This window comes from Molossus molossus, unplaced genomic scaffold (genome assembly GCF_014108415.1).
Source record: "Molossus molossus isolate mMolMol1 unplaced genomic scaffold, mMolMol1.p scaffold_m16_p_21, whole genome shotgun sequence".
Taxonomy (NCBI): Eukaryota; Metazoa; Chordata; class Mammalia; order Chiroptera; family Molossidae; genus Molossus; species Molossus molossus.
Genome location: NW_023425357.1, coordinates 310,090 through 330,090, shown reverse-complemented (window position 1 = coordinate 330,090; position 20,001 = coordinate 310,090). Strand labels below are relative to the sequence as shown.

Sequence of the window (20,001 nt, the reverse complement as noted above, 5' to 3'; positions counted from 1 at the left end):
CTCAATTCCCCTTTTTTTGGCCCACTCCTTCTTTGTTATGTCTCTCTTTATTGTCCAAGCTGGAGGGACGTCTGTAAAGACCGTCACGCAGTGGGCGGGTGGGCAGCGAATATTCATAAGGCGCCATAAATCGAACTACTGTGAATACACCGACCCGCGGCAGAGCCGCCCACGGAACCCGAGCGTGGCCCTCTGGGAGTTGTAGTTCGATGCCGGCCGGCGCAGGCGCACTGCCGACGAACAGGAGACGTGACCTTTGGCGCTCGACGAAACAGTGCGGAGTGTGACGTTGCGGTGGCTTTGTGAGACTGAGGCCGGCGGACTCGGCGAGCAGTGGTCAGATTCCAGCCTGACACATTAGGCCGTGGACCTGGGCGGGGCGAACACCGAAGCGACCGGAAGCGCGCGCACCTTCCTCTGGGTGATGTAGTTCGTATCAACACTGATGGTGGCCGTGGCACGGTGGCACCATCTAACGGTGAGTGTCCCGGGTCGGGGCAGATAGGCTATGACGGGCGCGAGTCCGCGAGACCGCTTTCGGATTCCGAGCCTTGTAAAAGCGATTCTAAAGTCGCGGGCGGAATGGGGGGCAAGTCTGGAGTAACCGGAGGCGACGCGTGGCCCTCGCCGGGCTGTAGTCGCTCCACTCTCAGCGCAGGCGCAGTCGCGGCTGGTAGCGGCCGCTGCCTTTGTGCTGTGGTTCGGCGGGTAAGCAAGAATAGGGTGTCCCGGCAGGGGAGGCCATACCGGTCAGTGATCGGGCGTCTGCCCAGGGGCTGCTGCCGTATTGCAGTAGTGCCTATCTGTGCGCAATAGTACCAAGTCCGTTTTATTCCTTTGTGCCTAGCGTGTCTAGCTTTGGGGGCAGCTGTGGCAGGGCCGAGTGTGCGGGGCCCGAGGTCTCAGAGGAGGGATGGGGTAGAGGTGGGGTCTTCGCTTTGGCGCAAGAGGTCGGAGTCTCCAGGCTCTGGGGCGCAATCACAGACATCGCCAGCCGGATCCTTCAAAGATTGGAACCAGCCTGACCTGCATCCCTCCCCTGCTGTGTTAGGATGTTAGGGATTCTGAGGGTGGGGAAGGCCGAGGTCCCACCGCAGAGTCAAATGCAGCCTCACCTTCCTACGGGTACTTCTCTCCCTAAAGGTGAAGATAGGTAAGACCAAAACCACAAGAATTTAATCTCGGTCGACTGGAACCCAGAAAACAGACTCAATGTATGAAACCTTTTTTGAGCACTGACTATGCCAAGCACTATCTAGGGCCCTTATTAATTAACCACCTAGGTATTTAGATGTCCTGGGTGCCAGGCCACGTCTTATGCTCGAGTCTCTAGACCCCAACATAGTCTCCATCTCTTGGAGTGCATGGAATATGGGTGGGAGATCAGGGACATGATAAATAGCCCAGGAACTCATCACAACCGGGTAACTCCCATCCTGAATATTGCAGTTAGCACAACATAGCACAAACAGGATGAGGCAGAATACGGATGCATAGACGAAGTCATCAAGGAAAAGTACAGACACAAGGAAAGCATCCTATCTTGGGCCGAAGTGTTATTGTGGGCAGTCAGGGTGGAGCTTGTAAACCACCGAAAACACGGAATGTATTAAATGCTAAATTGGTGCTCACTGAAATGTGAGGCTTCTGTCCCAGCAACAGTTGCTATCATGTGTAGACTGCTGCTCTGCTCTGTGTTCAGACTTTTTCACACTTTAATTCTGCTAATTCCACGTCTGATCACCTGTCATTTTAGGGGGGAGGGAAACTGAAGCACACCAAGTGGAGCCCAGGGAACCCAGAACTGTCTGGCTTCCTATCATGATAACACAAATTGTCTTTTTCCTGGAAATCATCTGCATAACCAGGGGTGTGTCCCTTGCCAACCCTGGTCCTCAGTTTTCCTGTCTTTGTTTTGGCATGGGTAAATGTGCAATCATTCTTCAGCAGTGCCCAGAATAGCACTGGCTCACAGCAGGCACTCTGGAAATGCCAAGCTGAAGCTGGTTTTAGGGTTGGCCTGGGTACTGGGCCCCAGGCTCTGACAGCCACAGCTCCTTCTACTTCAGGGTAGGGGTTCAGATCCTTGGGATCTGTGGTCACCTAAGACATCTGCTCAGTTTCTCACATCCTCTTTCTTCCCAGAACTGCCTACAGAGGAGCTGGCTGTTCTACAAGAGACCAGAGGAGGAGGGAATGACTGCTGGACTCCTGGATGCAGGGTTCCCGGTGAGTACACCATCACCCTTACACTCAGGCGTCCCAGACACGCTTGGCCTTCTCCTTCTTGTCCAGCTGCTGCCACCAGCAGCCAGTGCCAGGCTTGCCCTGGCTGAGGAAACTTCTGTGTGATGTTCCAGGAGCAAGTGACCTTTGATGACGTGGCCGTGGACTTCACCCAGGAGGAGTGGGGGCAGCTGACACCTGCCCAGAGGACCCTGTACCGTGATGTGATGCAGGAGACCTTGGGGCTCCTGGTTTCTGTGGGTAAGGCCACATCAGTGTTCCTCATGGTCTTTTCCCAGTATGGACTTGAATTCTCCTGTATTAAAAGCAGGGGTAGTCCCTAGCCAGTTTGGTTGGCTCAGTAGTTAAGAGCATTAGCCCCTGGACTGAAAAGCTGTGGGTTTTATTCCTGATCAAGGGCATGTACCTTGGTTGCAGGTTCAGTTCCCTGCCCCAGTCAGGGTTGTGCGGGAGGCAACCAATCAATGCCTCTATCCTACATCGATGTTTCTCTCTCACTCCTCCACTCCATCTAAAAGTCAATGGAAAAATATCCACGGGTGAGGATTTAAAAATACAAACAAACAAAAAAAACAACCAGGTAACTTGATTGTGTCTTGCACCTAATAGACTAGACTATTTTGGTTTTGCCTACAAATTACAGATTCCACCTGAAAATGCCATAGGCAAGACATCGCAGGGTAAGAGGGACATACTGGGTTCCAGAACTGCAGAGTCCCAGGCTATACCTGGGTCTTCCTATGTTGCTGTCAGGAGCCCCCCTCCTCCCTCTGCATATCTTTCAGTCACCATTCAGAGATGGGCCCTCTGAAGGTTGCCAGAATCCAAGGGTGCCCAAGGAAGGCCCATGAGTTGCCTTGTGTCAGCCACTAGGTCCCCTCCACACTGATCACGATTGCCAGCAGGGAATAGAAGAATTCTCACTGGTTGGCCAGGCCTGAGTCACATGTCTACCCAGAGCCAGGAGTGGGGTCAGGGTCTGAGAGTGAGTAAAGGAAAAATCGAAGATGTTATTACAAAAATGACTGTGGCCTCTCTGGGTTCCCGGCCACTTGAGTCCTGAAAGGCTGAAGGTGGAGTGGGCAGAGGGTTGGGAAGGACTCTGGGACACAAATGCTCAGGCCCTGGGTTTCCCCCTAAGCAGGACATTGGCTCCCGAAAGCCACCCTCATCTCCCTGGTGGACCAGGAGACGGAGCCCTGGCTGGTGGATAAGGAGGTTCCACAAGGTGTGTGCCCAGGTGAGATGAGAGCGTGCAGGGCTACAAGGAGCCCACTCACCCTCCACCCCAGGTCTCTCTCAGATTCCTCAGAGCAGACTGACTACTCATTCTTTTAGTGAACATTCACCAAGTACTGTTCTGCTATGAGTGAGACCTAGTTCCTGTTTTCACTGAATTTACATTCTTGGAGAGGAGCACATAATAAATAGATAAACTAATGAGTATGAAGAATGCCGAGCAAGTGAAATAACATGATGAGGTAGAGACTAAAATTGGGGGAAAGACATGAGCAGAGAAATGAGGGCCTGCCTCTTGAAGGAGGTGAAGTGGGAGGTAAAGTCTGAACCATGAGAACAGGGTTGCCATGAAACAATCTGGGAGAATAGAATTCCAAGCAGAGGAAATGGCAAGTGCAAAGGTACTGGGTTTTTTTCATTCAGCATGTTTGTTGACTCCTTTTGTAGCTGGGGTACAGTGGCACATAAGGCAGACCAAAGCATGCCCATGGGATCCTCCCATGGGAGATGGACAGAATAAACAGGTTCAAAGGGCTCTAACACACCACAATCATTTATTGATCCTCCTGCTGAAGGACATTTCAGCAGTTTTCAGTTTGAGAACCTTGATGGGTTTCTTTACATGTGGGGTGAAGTGGTACAACAGTGAGGGGTCTCCAAGAAGACACTGGCTCTGAGCTCTGGCTGGTTTGGCTCAGAAGTTAGAGCATCGGCCCATGGACAAAAGAGTCTCGGGTGCGATTCCAGTCAAGGCCACGTACCTAGGTGGTTCGGTACCTGACCCTGGTCGGGGTCATATGGGAGGCAACCAATCAATGTGTCTCCCTCACATCAGTGTTTCTCTCTCTCTCTCTCTCTTTCTCCCCTTCCCTCCCTCCCTCCCACTTTATCTGAAGATAAATGGGAAAATATCCTCGGGTGAGGATTTAAAAAAAATAAAACACCAATTTATCTTTAAAACAAAAAAAGAGGCTGACTCAGAAACGAGAGGGCAGACTGGTCCTTCACAAATGGCAGCTTTTCCTCCACTACCACCTGGCATAGTGGAGGCTGCATTAGCCCAGGCCTGACTATCACTCTGCTCCTCCCAAGCTTGGGCATCTGTTGCATTTTCCCTGAAGGCTAACTCTTTTTCCAGCATCATCTTCCTTCCAAATTCTGTGTCCCCCTTGCCAACTTCATCTGTACCTTTTAATTTTTTAATTTGTTTTTCTTTATTAATTTTAAAGAGAGAAACGTCGATGAGAGAGAACATCAATCGGCTGCCTCCTATATGCCCCCCACTGGGGACTGGGCCCACATCCTGGGCATGTGCCCTGACTGGGATTTGAACTGGCGACCTCTTGGTGCATTGATGCTCAACCACTGAGCCACACCAGCTGGGCCATCTGTACCTTTTATACCAACTTACCTTTCTACTCTCTGCACATTTCTTACCCCTTCTGTTCCTTCTCTGGTTTGTAAAACAATATGATTTAATGATCAGAGTCATTTGTGCCTCAAACCATTCTAAACTGTCAGTTTAATTCTTCCATCACCTATCCACACATGAACTTTTGCTCCCAGAACGATTGAGGGACAATTCAATCTTTTATTTCTTTCAGACTTGGAAACTAGATTGAAAACCAAACTGTCATCTGCAAAGCAAGAAAATTCTGAAGAACTATCCAACAATATCCTGGTAGAAGGGTTCCTGTGGGATGGTCTGTGGAGTTCTAAGGGTGAAGACACTGAGGGGCACCAGGAACAAAGTTTTAAGAGCCTTCATGGCGGTGTGGTACATGTGGCCTTCACACCTGTGAAAATATCTCTTCAGCAGCAGCAGCTTGGGGTTGGGTTTGGGGAAACCTTAAGTCTGAGCCCTGATCTCCCAACTCAACCTATGACTCCTGAAAGACGAGATTCCCACACGTGGGGAATGCACAGAAAAAGAGAGAATTCAAACTTAAAGTTAAATGCACAACAGAAAACTTATGCAAAAGAGAAACTCTACAGATGTCAGGAATGTGGAAAAGCCTTTAGTCACAGTTCTGCACTCATCGAACACCACCGAACACACACAGGAGAGAGACCTTATGAATGTCACGAATGCGGAAAAGGCTTCCGAAATAGTTCAGCACTTACAAAACACCATAGAATCCACACTGGTGAGAAACCCTATAAGTGCATGCACTGTGGGAGGACCTTTAACCAAAGTGCCCCACTGATCCAGCACCAGAGAACTCACACAGGCGAAAAGCCCTACGAGTGCAGTGAATGTGGGAAGTCCTTCAGTTTTAGGTCCTCCTTCAGCCAACACGAGCGGACTCACACAGGTGAGAAGCCTTACGAGTGCAGTGAATGTGGGAAGGCCTTTCGGCAAAGTATCCATCTCACTCAGCACCTGCGAATACACACCGGGGAGAAGCCTTATGAGTGTCATGAGTGTGGCAAGGCCTTTAGCAATAGCTCATCCTTGACCAAACACCAGAGAATCCACACTGGTGAAAAGCCTTACGAGTGTCATGAATGTGGAAAAGCCTTCACCCAGATCACACCACTGATTCAGCATCAGAGGACACACACAGGAGAAAAGCCGTATGAGTGTAATGAGTGTGGAAAAGCCTTCAGCCAAAGCACACTCTTGACTGAGCATCGGAGGATTCACACAGGGGAAAAGCCATACGGGTGTAATGAGTGTGGAAAAACCTTCAGCCACAGCTCATCTCTCAGCCAGCATGAACGGACACACACGGGAGAGAAGCCCTATGAGTGCAGTCAGTGTGGGAAGGCTTTCCGGCAGAGCACACACCTCAGTCAACATCAGAGGATCCACACAGGGGAGAAACCCTATGAGTGCAGTGACTGTGGCAGAGCCTTCAGTCACAGCTCATCCCTAACCAAACATCAGCGAATCCACACCGGGGAGAAGCCCTACGAGTGTAACGAATGTGGCCGGGCCTTTAGCCAGCTTGCTCCACTCATTCAGCATCAGAGGATCCATACAGGAGAGAAGCCCTATGAGTGTAATGAGTGTGGTAGAGCCTTCAGCCAGAGCTCCCTCCTTATAGAACACCAGAGGATACACACCAAGGAAAAGCCCTACACATGCAACGAGTGTGGGAAGTCCTTCAGTCACAGTTCATCACTCAGCCAGCACGAGAGGACACACACTGGGGAAAAGCCATATGAATGTCCAGATTGTGGGAAATCCTTCAGGCAGAGCACTCACCTCACTCAGCACCGGAGGATCCACACAGGAGAGAAGCCATATGAGTGCAGGGACTGTGGAAAGGCCTTCACACACAGCTCCTCCCTGACCAAGCACCAGAGAACTCATACTGGTTAGAGGAACTCTACACAAGCTGGGACATAGGAAGCCTTAAGCCACAATTCATGCCATTCTACACTTGACCCAGTCATACTCATGAGCAAGATGACATACACATGCTTTTACACAAAATACACTCCTCAGATCATCCTAACAGTAGGGAAATGTGGAGATGATCAATGTTGAGGACCTTTAGTCATGAGTACCCACTAACATAGAACCCACAGAAGAGAGAAGTGGGAAAATGTATTAGATTTGGGTGTGACTTCGAGGGATTCCACAGATTCCTAACTTGAGATTTTCAAAATGCTGAGAAACCCAACAAATGCCTTTCCTAAAAAAAGAACCAAGTGCAGTAAGATTTTATCATTATTACATTGTTGAGTGGGGAAAAGTGCTTATGAATGGTATAGATTGATGCTGATACGCCCTAAAAACAACATGGCAGAGAGGACCACACATGAGTGGCATCTGTATGGAATCACCATGAACAGTTAGTTGTCTCAATACAAAGATTTCTGATCTGTGTGTAAATAGTTTAATCAAGGTTCGTAGCAATCGGTTTCACATATTTGAATTCCGTAGGACAGATTATCAGTGTATGATATACAAATTTTAAACTAGTTATCTGCATTATTTTTTAATAAATTAATACTTCTTTTCCCTGGAACTGAAAATACTTGCATAGGAAGAATTGAAATGTAACTTCCTTGGAGCTTTTCAGATTCTGTATGGCTTTTGCTGCTCTGTTCTGGCTATACATTTTTTTTCTATTTTTTTTTTTTTTTATTGTTAATCCTCACCTGAGAGTTTTTTTCTCATTGATTTTTAGATTGAATGGGAGGGGTGGGAAGAGAGAGTAACATCCATGTGAGAGAGATACATTGATTGGTTGCCTCCTGTACAATCCCTCCTGGGGCCAGGGATCAAACATGCAACTCAGGTACATACTCTTGACCAGAAATTAAACCCAAGACCTATCAGCCCTTCCCGACTCGCTGACTGCTAAGCTAAACCAGCCAGGACTGGCTATGAATTTCTTTACAGCACTCACAGGCAGTACAAAGACAGATGATGCCATTGCATAAAAAGAGCAAGATTTTTTGAAGTCTCATTTCATAAGCACCAGGACTTTCATGTTGGAACCTTATATGTTGCAGTATTTAGCTCTTTGAGAAATGTATGTTAATCCTGTCTGGAAGCACGTTTTCATTGATTCTTCATCCTGGTGTTTAATAAGCTTTTCTATATTGAAGGACCACAGTAACACTCTGGAAGATAATCACTTTAATACAAATATGATTGGGCTTGTCTTGCCTCATACCCTCCCATGAGTGAGGTTTCTACCATTCTTCAGATAAAGAGACAACCCTGCCTGTGATAGACAAGGTGCTGCAAGACTGGGCATCTGCCCAACTTTTGAGTCTCAGTCTACCCCAGATATATGTGCACTAGCCACACAGACCTTGTTTATCTTTCTGAACTAGTGTCTCAGTCGACTTTCGTGATCAAAATCACCAGGATGTTGGTTATAAATGCAGACTCTTATATTCCACCAAATGAGTCCAAATATTTGGGGTAGGGCTGATGAGGCTGACTCTTGCATCCTCCCTATTATGAAGGTCTTGCTCTAAACATGTGACATGGTGCCCTTCTCAGGGATTGTAGAAAGGCCCTCTCTACTTCTATAATGAACCTTGTCTTGGTCAGTTTGGCTCAGCAGTTGGAGCATTGGCCTGCAGACCAGAGAGTCCTGGGTTTGGTTCCCGCTAGGAGCACGTACCTATATATATATATATATAATGGACCTCTCTGACTGCTCCCTACATCTGTCATTAGTTCATGCCCACATATCCTCCCATCTCTGATTATGAATCTTTCCTCAAGAAACCCTTTCCAGAGACTTTGTAGTAATGACAATCATTATTTGTCTGCTTCTTGGTTTAAGGACGAACTCTAGGCAGACTGAAGGTGGGGGAGCACACACTCTGACACACTATGGGATTAAGGCCCCACCCTTACAGCCTTATTTGACCTCAATTACCTCCATAAAAGTTCTATGTCCAAATACAGTCACATTAGGGTTTGCGCTTCAAAATATGGATTTGAGGAGAAGGAAGACACAATTCAGTTTATAACAAGGTATTTAAGCATTTCTTCCCATTGAAATGCCTGGTTTCCATGGATGGGATTTACCTTTCCCTACCCAAGGAATTCCACCCATCTTTTGTGTTAGCCCACTTGGGGCTGCCCCTTGCCCTCCAGATATCTTCTATCCTTCTGAGTCCTGGCTCAGCGCCCCATGATCTGACACTTTCCAGCTTTCCAACTCCATTGGTGAGACCTGGGCCACCTTCTGGTGCCTGCCATTTGCTGCATTTTTGTCAATGCTCCCTCTCCCAGTACCTTTGGACAGTACTTGAGACCCTCAGCACAGACCCATTGCTACTAATGCCTGAGTCAACCCTGCTCCCCCTGAGAATGAGTGGGAACGACGGCTGTATTTTTGTGTCTCTGCTGAACAAAGTGTAAACTTAAGAGCTTTGCTTTACTGGTGGAGGCAGGGGGTTTTGAGGAAAAGCAAAAAATCCTGAAATCTTTTCAGTAGCTTCGGTTTTTTGTAGGGGTATGAGCACAGCAGTTCTGAAAATATTGAAGTGGTAATTTTAGGATTCAGCAAATGTCGATTTTGGAGGTGCTACCATCCTGTTGAGCCCATCTACATTTCACAAAAGGCTCAGCAGTAAGAGTAACCACCCAAAGGGGGAGCACTAATGGGCCTCTGCTGGGCACCCAGGATATCCAAGACTTGTAGTCCAGCCTGCCAGCCAGGGCTAAGTAGCACTGAGATAGGTGTGTCTCACTATAAATCTCAGAGGCTACCTTTGTGTGGTCAGCCTGACATCCAAAAGGGTGAGGATGGACAGGTCCACGTCGGGGTTTGAGAATTCCGGGTGTTATAGGGAATCATCATCACACTAACCTTATCCACCAGGTGGCAAACTTGGACACTATTGTCTCCTTCTGCATCCAGATGCCTCCAAGATATGGGTGGCACTTCCACAGGCAGAACCCAGTGGAAGCCATGGAAAAACCGCCTCACCTGGAGCAGATCTTTTGGGGAGTTGTAGTCCAGGCTCCTCCACACAGTCTAGGCCACACTTAGAAGGCTTTTTCTTACTGTATTTCCAAAAAATTACAGTTGGGTCAGCGTTCTGACTTCCTGAATAGCGCTGTAGTCAGATCCCCAGAGTTCAAGAAATCTAGGTTTTGATAATTTCGGAATTTATAGGGATTCATGGCCACTCTATCCTTGTCCACCAGGTGCACAGTCAAACACCTTGTATGGTGGTGGAACAGTGGTTGGCCCCTAATTTCTGCATGGGAGAGTTCTAGGAGTGGTAGTCTAGGATACCAGCCAGGCCTAGTCCGCACTTAGAAGGCTCTCTCACTATAATTCTAAGAGAATATCCTTGCTCAGGCACCCCACCCTCTGGAATTAAACGGTAGGCAGTCAATGAAACCTAGGTTTGTGAATTCCAGGAGTTGTAGAAAAAAAAATGTTTATATTGACTGTGTCCACCACATGGGGATCTCCTACACCTAGCAGGGATAGGGAACATCTGCCTGGGCATAAGATCTTCCAAATCAATACCAACTAACATAACACAACTCACCAAATTAGCCTGGCCAAATATAGCAAGCTAATTTTTTTTTTGTTTTTATCCTCACCTAAGGACATTTTCCCATATTTTGTTCAGATAGAGTGGGAGGGGGAGAGGGAGAAACATCTACGTGAAAGGGACACTTCGAGTGGTTGCCACCCACAGGACCCAACCAGGGCCGGGGACAAACTGCAACCTAGGTACATGCTCTTAGCGAGAACTGAACCTGGGTCTCTCTGGACAGCAGACCCAGGCTCTAACTGCTGAGCGGAACCAGCCTGGGCAGCAGGCTAAATTTTAAGTTGATTGTTTTGTATGGCCCAGGAATGATGCTATAAATATCCAATTGGCCCTTGGCAAGAAAAAGGTTCCCCATGGCTGACCCTCCAACTACTTATCCCAGTGGTCCACACCAGAAAATTGGCCTCAGATAGTAGAGATGCCTCCTGGGGGTTGTAATCCAATGTAACAGGCAGTGGCCTCATAACCACAAAGCTGGGAACTACAACTCCCAGAAGGCAAAGCGGCAAGCTGGTGAGCCTCTATGGGTGTTTGGTCTTAAGCCCACCTTCAAACATCCCACTTTCACAAATATATCTTTCTGAGAGGAAGTGAACATAAATGTCGCGACGTGCTTTCTATATTCCATAAAGAAACAAACTTAAAATGTTATGTCACTGTCTGGGGGTCTCTACACTGGGAGGCTAATGAAGTCTCCCTCCCTGACCCAGACCCATACTTTTCCTTTCTCACTCCAGGAGGGAACAATCGTACCTCACCTTAATTAATGTCAGTCTCCCCGCTTCTTATCCCTTCCTTTTTTGTCAGTTTCTTGTCTAGCCTGGGGCGACTACCATAAACAACGTCAAGCTAGGAGCGGGGGTGAGAGGGGAGGAACGGTTAATATTTATGATGAGATATGAGTACATGCGCCAGCAATCGAACTTCCGACACGAATATTCCCACCCCACCGCCGTGGGAAGCTGCAAGCTGCGCACGGAGGTCACGCGTGGCCCTCTGGGAGTTGTAGTCCAATGCTCGGCGACGCCAGCGCAGTCCTGGCCAACGGCGGACTTCACCTTCTTCCTGGGTTTCGACCAGAGTGCGGAGCAGGTTTCGGGTACGAAGGTGAGGCTGGGGCCGGCGGGATCTGGAAGCAGAGGTCGGATCCCCGCCTAACACCCTGGGTGGGGCGAATACGGAAACGACAGGAGGCGCGGAGCCCTCTGGGTGATGTAGTTCGCTTTCCCATTGGTGGTGGTCGCGCCTCCTGCCGCCGTCTAACGGTGAGTGGTCCGCGTCATGGCGGGGCGCCAGGGACCCGCAGGAGTCCGCGAGGCCCGCGCTCGCTTTCCGAGCGTTTCTGAAGCGGTTCTAGCGTCCCCGGCGAGGGAGGGCCAAGCCTGGAGTATCCGCCTGGGGGCGCGCGGCACTCTGGGAAGCGCACCTATCAGCCCGCCTGCGCAGGCGCAGTCCTGGCCAGGTGGAGGCTGCGTACTTGGTTAGGTAGGCGAGGTCCAGGTTGGCGGGGAATCCGGCGCCTTCCCTGTGGTTCTGGCAGTGGTGTGTACCCAACTGCGCGCGCGAATGAGTCAAGTTGCTTTCGCTCCTTTGTGGGGAGGCTCTTCCGGGGCGCGTGGGCGGGTACCCGGGGTCGAGAGGAGGGGTTGGGGCAGGGGCGGGGTCTCCCGGCTCTGGCAGCGATGGGAGAGGCAGAGGGACCAACCCTTCAGAGGGAGCCTGGCCTGCATCCTTAGGTGTTGTGGTGGGATGGTCGGGATTCCCGGTCGGGGAAGGCCGAGATTCTACCATGAGTCAGATGTAGCGTCACCTTCCTGAGGGGCCTTCCTCTCCCTAAAGGGTAGGGGAGGGGACAAAAACACAAGATTTTCATTCCAGTGACTGGGACCCCGAAAAGGGACTCATTGTATGAAACTTGTCAACGTGAGAAACGTTCGGACCTGTAGAGAATTTTTGTGAGTTTATTTGAGCAAAACTGTCAACTGCCCAGAAGCACATCTCAATGGATTCAAGAACGCTCCAGAGAATGGCAGTTTTGCACCTTATGTTATACATCCCAATCAAAAGAGAAGACAATTCCATTGATTTTTAGAGACTCAAAGAGAGGGAGGGAGGCGGGGGAAGAATATATATATGAGAAGATATTAGTGTTTACATGAAATTCATTGGTGACAGATTAGGGAGGCCTGAGAAAGCAGGAAAGGGGTGGGCTCTGGAACTGGGTAAAGGTAAAATGATAGACCTTCATATCTTTTATACAGGTGGATACAAGGTGGTTAATAGACAACAACACGCTAAGAATAAGAATTAGAGGATTTATAGTCTTTGCTCTAATGTCCTAACGGATCCAGAGAAGGGGAAGTTACACTGACATTCCAGATGTATGTTATCTTAGATGCAAAAGACTAAATAGTCTCAGTAAAGATAAAGATTGACTTGTCTGGGGAGATTTTAGTCTGGGACATGACTATCTGCCATAAACTGCTTTTAGTTAAAAAGTTTTACATTCAGCCCTGGCTGGTTTGGCTCAGCGGTTAGAGCATCGACCTGCGGTCCGGAGAGACCCGGGTTTGGTTCCCGCTAAGGGCATGTACTTCGGTTGCAGTTTGTCCCCGACCCTGGTTGGTCGTGCGGTGGCAGCCACTCGATGTGTCCCTTTCACATCGATGTTTCTCTCTCTCTATCTCTTCCTCTCTCTTCCTCCCACTCTATCTGTAAAAAAAATGGAAAAACGTCCTCGGGTGAGGATAAAAAAAAAAAAAGTTTTACATTGAGACCATCTTTTGTGGTTACTTTAGGTCTCTGAGTTTGCACGGCCGCCACACAGACCTTTCCTGAGTTTGTCAGGTTAGCATTTGGCCCACTTTTGTCCACAAACTAATTGAGCACTGACTGCATGGCAGGCACCATCTAGGCGCCTTCATTAATTACTCACCACGTATTTAGATGTCCTGGGTACCAGGCCCCGTCTTAGGCCCACCAGCCTCTGCAAAGACCACAACATAGTCTCTACCCTCTGGATTCCATGGGATGGGAGTGGGGGACAGGGAGATGATGAAAAAACCCATGAACACATCACAACCAGGTAACTCCCATCCTGAATACTGCAGTCAGGACAACATAGCACCAATGGGATGAGGCAGAATCTGGGTGCATAGTCAGGGTCATAAAGGAAGGTACAGACGCAAGAGAAACACATCCTACCATGGGCCTGAGTTTCATTTTGGGCAATCAGAGTTGGCTTGCCAGCCACCAGAAACACAAAATAGTAATTATATCTTAGATGGTAAATAGATGCAAAATGGGTGTTCACTGAAACGTGAGACTTCTCTCCCAGCAACAGTTCCCATCGTGTGTATACGGCTGCTGTGCTCCGTGTTCAGACATTTTCACTTTAATTCTAGTAATCTCCATGTCGGGTCAGCATTCTTATTTTAAGGGGGAAGGAAACTGAGGCACACCAAGCAGTGCCCAGGGAACCCAGAACTGTCTGGCTCCCTGTTATGATAACAGAAACAGTCAACACCCTGGAAGTTGTCTGTGTAACCAGGGGTGTGTCCCTTGCCCACCTTGGTCCGTACTTTTCCTGTCTTTGCAATGGCATGGGTAAATGTGCAATCATTCTTCAACAGTGTCTGCAACAGCACTGCCTCACAGCAGGTGCTCAGGAAGTGCCAAGCTGAGGTTCAATGCTACTGAGTTTGGCCTGGACACTGGCCTCCAGGTTCTGGCAGCCACAGCTCCTTCTATGTACCTCGAGGTAGGGGTTCTCGTTCTGGGGGTCTGTGGTCACCACAGAAGTCTGCTCAGTGTTTCACATCCCTTTTCCCCTCAGAATTGTCTGTAGTGGAAACAGCTGTTCCTGTAAGAGACCAGAGGGGGAAGGAATGACTGCAGGGATCCTCAATGGTACAGCCCTGGTAAGTACACCACCACCCTCACCCTTGGGAGAACACCATCTCTGCCAAACCAGATTGGCCTTGTTCCGCTTTACTAGCTGCCCCCACCAGCAGCCAGTGCCAGGCCTGCCCTGGCTGAGGAAACTCCTGTGTGATGTTCTAGGAGCAAGTGGCCTTTGATGACGTGTTCGTGAACTTCAGCCAGGAGGAGTGGGGGCAGTTGACACCTGCCCAGAGGACCCTGTACCGTGATGTAATGCAGGAGACCTTGGGGCTCCTGGTCTCTGTGGGTAAGGCATCACCTGTGTTCCTCATGTTCTTTCACCCGAATGGACTTTAATTCGCTTCTGGTAAAAGTAGGGGTAAGTCTAGGCATTAAAAGCAGATAACTCACCCTGGCTGGTTTGGTTCAGCGGTTAGAGCATCAGCCTGCGGTCCAGAGAGACCCGGGTTCGGTTCCTGCTAAGGGCATGTACCTCGGTTGCAGTTTGTCCCTGGCCCTGGTTGGGTTGTGTGGGTGGCAGCCACTCGAAGTGTCCCTTTCACGTCGGTGTTTCTCTCTCTCTCCCTCCCACTCTATCTGAACAAAAAATGAAAGAATGTCCTCGAGTGAGGATAAAATAAATAAATAAAAGCAGATAACTCAAATGTGTCTTGGCCTGATGGACCAGACCATTGTGGTTTAGGAAATATCAGTGAAGATGTTTTTCCTGCAAGTTACAGATCCCACCCGAAAATGCCAGAGGTAGGACAGCTCAGAGTAAGAGGGACATACTGGGTTCCAGAACTGCAGGGTCCCAGGCTAGACCTGGGTCTTCCTGTGTTGCTGTCAGGACCTCCCTCCTCCCTCTGCACATCCTTCTGTCGCCATTCATAGATTGGCCCTCTGAAGGTAACAGGACAGTTTCCAGGGTCCAAGAAAGCCCAAGGAAGGTCCAAGAAATCCCTTGGATTGTCTTGTTTCAGTTAATAGGTCCCATCCACACTGGTCATTGTTGCCACTGTGTGGACTTGCTGGCATCACATATTTACCTCAGTGCCGGGGGGTGCTCTAGGCTGGCCACCCCTCATCTCCCTGCTGGAGTCAGGGACTGAGAGTGAGTGGTGGAACATTGGAGGATGTTATACCAAAATTACGGAGGCCTGCCTGGGTTACCAGCCATTTGGGTCCTAGAAGAGTAAGATGGGGGAGTGGGGAGATAAACCACAGAACTTATATGCATGTACGCATAACCAATGGACATGGACAACAAAGCTGGGGACAGGGAGGCAAGGGAGAGGGAGGAGGGTGTAAATGGGGGAAAAGGGGAAACATCTGTAACAAAAATAAATAAAGAAAGATAAAGAAATAAATAAAAGACAAAAGAGTAAGATGAAATGGGCAGAGAGTAGGGAAGTGCCCTGGGACACAAATGCTAATACCCTGGGTCTCCCCCTGAGCAGGACATTGGATCCCGAAGCCACCCCTCATCTCCCTGCTGGAGCAGGAGGCGGAGCCATGGCCAGTGGATGAGGAGGTTCCACAAAGTGTATGTCCAGGTGAGATAGAGGGTGTAGGGGTAGGAGGAGCCCATTCATCCCTCCAGGTGTCTCTATCTGCTGTCAAATTCTTTGGAGCAAACTGACTACTCATTCTTTCAGTGAACTTTCAGCAAGCACTGTTCTGCTATGAATAAGACCAATATCCTGTCTTCATTGATTTACATTTGTGGTGAGGGAGAGGGGCACGTAATAAATAAATAAAGTAATAATAATAACAGTGAAAGAGATGACTATAGATTATGATGAATGTTGAGAAAGTGAAAGCAGATGATGAGGTGGACTGGAATTTGGGGTAGGATTTGAGCAGAGAGGTGAGGGCTCATCTCTCGAAAGAAGGTGCTGTAGGAGGTGAAGCCTCAACCATGAGAATAGTGCCACCATGAAATGATCTGGGAGAATAGAATTATAAGCAGAAGAAATGGCAAGTGCAAAGGCACTGGGGTGATGCAGGTCTCTTACTGTGTAACAGACAGTTCAGCCTCTGTGCTTTAAACCAGAGACTCCCTTATGACACATGCATCTGTGGGTAAGTGGCTCTAGGCTGGGCTCTTCCATGGGCCCATAGGTTGGGGGGGTGGTTCTGCTCCAGATCCCAAGACAGGCAGACACCTGAGTAGGAAGTAGGGGAGTCCTGGCCCTCTGGCTAGCAATTCACCACTGGCGTGAGGCCCTGACCCCATGTAAACAGTGGTCCATCACCACTGTCCAGGAAGGGATGTGTGTGGGAGGGTGTCAGAGTAGGGTCTCCTCTACCTCAAATAACTCAAATAATAACCAGCCTTCACCCAGTATATTACCCCTATGTTGCTCCTTTAATAAATGACCACAAATGGCTGGCTATGGCTGGTTGGCACAGTTTGTTGGAGCGTCGTTCCTGACTGGGTTCGATTTCCGGTTAGGAACTTTCTAAGATTGCGGGTTCTGTACCCAGTCTGAGTGGGTATGGTATGCAGTGTTGGGGTGGAGGCTGGTACCTGGGCAGAAAAGTTATCCTTTCAGGAAAGAGGGGTAGGTATTGCATATTTTTCATTCATCATGTCTGCCCACCTCGGTTTTATGTGGGGTTCAGTGGTGAGTAATACAGACAAAGGCTGTTCCCATGGGGTCCTCCCATTAGGGAGACAAACAGAATAAACCAGCTCAAAAGGCTCTAATGCACCACAGTCATTTATCCATTCCCTTGGTGATGGATATTTTAGCAGTATCCAGTCTGGAGAGCTGATGTGTTTCTTTACATCTGGGGTGAGGTGGTACAACAGTGAGGGGCCTCCAAGAAGAGACAATAGGAGGGCTGAGTGGTCTTTCCCATATGGTGGCTTTTCCTCTGCCACCACCTGGTTTTGTGGAGGCTGCGATAGCCTGAGCCTAGCCATCACCCTGATCCCTCCAAACCTGGGCATCTGTTGACATTTTTCCTGAAGGCTCATTGTTTTCTCAGCATCTTCTTCAGACCAAATTATCTGTGCCTTCCTTGCCAACTCCATTTGTACCTTTTACCCCAACTCCCCTCCGTTCTCTATACTTTCCCTCCTCCTCTTCTGTTCCTTCTTTGGTTTGCAAAATCTTATGGTTAAATGACCAAAGCCACTGAAGTCTTGAACCTTTGAAAACTGTCAGCTTAATCCTCCCATCTGCCTATCCACTGACAAACTTTTCCTCCTGGAACAGTGATTGAGGGACAATTCCAATTTATTTTTTCTTTCAGACTTGGAAACTAGATCAAAAACTACACTGTCAGCTGCAAAGCAAGACAACACTGATGAACTATCCAACAATGTCCTGGTAGAAAGGTTCCTGTGGGATGGTCTGTGGGGTTCTAAGAGTGAAGACACTGAGGGACATCGGGATCAGAGTTGTGAGAGCCTTGATGGTGGTGAGGTGCAGGTGGCCTTCACACCTGTGAAGACATCCGTTCAGCAGCAGCAGCCCGGGAATTGCTTTGGGGAAAACTTAAGTGTAAGTCCCCATCTCCCAACTCTACCCATGACTCTGGGAGGCTCCCACACATGTAGAACACATAGGAAAAGTAAGAATCCAGACTTAAGTGCACAACAGAAAACTTACGCAGAAGAAAAAGCTTACAGATGTCAGGAATGTGGAAAAGGCTCTCGAAACAGCTCAAAACTTACCAAACACCATAGAATACACACTGGTAAAACACCCGGTAAGCACAAGCAGTGCAGAAGGACCTTCAACCAAACTGTCCCACTGATCCAACACCCGAAAACTCACACAAGTGAGAAGCCCTATGGGTGCAGTCAGTGTGGGAAAGCCTTCAGCAAGATCACACTCCTGAACAAGCATCAGAGGATTCACACAAGAGAGAAGCGCTATGGTTGCTGTGAATGTGGGAGTTCTTTTAGTTTTAGGTCCTCCCCGAGCCACCATGAGCCGATGCATATTGGAGAGAAGCCCTATGAGTGCAGTCAGTGTGGGAAGGCCTTCCGGCACAGCACACACCTCAGTCAACATCAGAGGATCCACACAGGGGAGAAACCCTATGAGTGCAGTGACTGTGGCAGGGCCTTCACCCACAGGTCATCCCTAACTAAACACCAGCGAATCCACACCGGGGAGAAGCCCTTTGAGTGTAACGAATGTGGCAGGGCCTTCAGACAACACACTTCACTCATTCAGCATCAGAGGATCCACACAGGAGAGAAACCCTATGAGTGTAACGAATGTGGCAGGGCCTTCAGCCACCTCACTCCACTCAATGAGCATCAGAGAATCCACACGGGAGAGAAGCCCTATGAGTGTAAGGAATGTGACAGGGCTTTTAGCAGGCTTTCTTCTTTCATTCAGCATCAGAGAATCCACACAGGAAAGAAACCCTATTGGTGCAGTGACTGTGGGATGGCCTTCAGCCACAGCTCATCCCTAACCAAACATCAGCGAATGCATACTGAGGAGAAGCCCTATGAGTGTAAGGAATGTGGCTGGGACTTCAGACAGCTGTCTTCACTTATTCTGCATCAGAGGATCCACATGAGAGAAAAGCCCTGTGACTGGAACAAGTGTGGCAGAGCCTTCAGCCGGAGCTTCCTCCTCATAGAACACCAGAGGATACACACCAAGGAAAAATCCTATGCTTGTAACGAGTGTGGGAAGTCCTTCAGTCACAGTTCATCTCTCAGACAGCACGAGAGGACACACACCGGAGAAAAGCCATATGAATGTCCAGATTGTGGGAAATCTTTCAGGCAGAGCACTCACCTCACTCAGCACCGGAGGATCCACACAGGAGAAAAGCCGTATGAGTGCAGGGACTGTGGGAAGGTCTTTACATACATCTCCTCCCTGACCAGGCACTACAGAATTCATACTGGGTAGAGGCACGCTACATGAGCTGGGACATAGGAAGCCTTAAGCCATAGTTCATGCTATCCTACACTTTACCCAATGATACTTATGAGCAAGATGACATGTATATACATGTCTTCCCATACAGTACACTCCTCAGATCATCCTAGCAGTAGGGAAATGTGGAGATGATCAATGTTGAGGACCTTCAGATGTGAATGACCATCAAAGCTGTTTTATAGAATCCACAGAAGAGAGAAGTAGGAAAATGTAGTGGATTTGGGTGTAACTTCTGTCCAAGAATTCACAAGATTCTAAACCAGAAGTTCCAATTAGTGAAAACCCAATAAAAGCCTTTCATATGATAGAACCAACTCCAGTAAGATTTTACATTATTGTACATTACATTCTTTATATGCATAACCATGGACATAGACAACAATGCTGGGGGTGGGGGTGGAGCTGGATCAAGAGGAGGCTGTCAATGGGGGGAAAAGGGGAAACATCTGTAAGAATAGTAAATTTTTAAAAATAGAGAAGGGATGAAAGAAAAAATGCATTCTTTGGGTTGGGGAGTTTATGAATGGTGCAGATTGACTGATACTCGCTACAAACAATATGGCAGAATATTCTGTTCATGCGAGTGGCATTTGTATGGAATCACCATGCATCCTCAACTGTCCCACTATGAAATTTTTTTTTTATCTGTAATTGTTTATCAAGGTACATGGCACATAGCCTCACAGACTCCAATCCCATATGACAGAGTGTCAAG

The 20,001-nt window shown here is 48.6% G+C and overlaps 1 protein-coding gene across 3 annotated transcripts in view; it reads left to right on the top strand.

The window, feature by feature from the left end:
* Positions 1-435: 435 nt before the first annotated feature.
* ZNF135 (zinc finger protein 135) overlaps positions 436-20,001 on the top strand; it is a 28,817-nt gene continuing 9,251 nt past the window's right edge. Inside the window, exons 1-7 of one of the 3 annotated variants that reach the window (XM_036273859.1) lie at positions 436-478; positions 2,146-2,229; positions 2,361-2,487; positions 3,392-3,487; positions 5,091-6,809; positions 9,361-9,363; positions 18,331-19,202. In XM_036273859.1, coding sequence (XP_036129752.1) covers positions 446-478; positions 2,146-2,229; positions 2,361-2,487; positions 3,392-3,487; positions 5,091-6,809; positions 9,361-9,363; positions 18,331-19,202 — 2,934 coding nt within the window. In that variant the 5' untranslated portion in view covers positions 436-445. Of the gene's footprint in view, positions 479-2,145; positions 2,230-2,360; positions 2,488-3,391; positions 3,488-5,090; positions 7,239-9,360; positions 9,364-18,330; positions 19,203-20,001 lie in introns of those variants that run through there. The other 2 variants (XM_036273858.1, XM_036273857.1) reach the window with 2 other exon arrangements.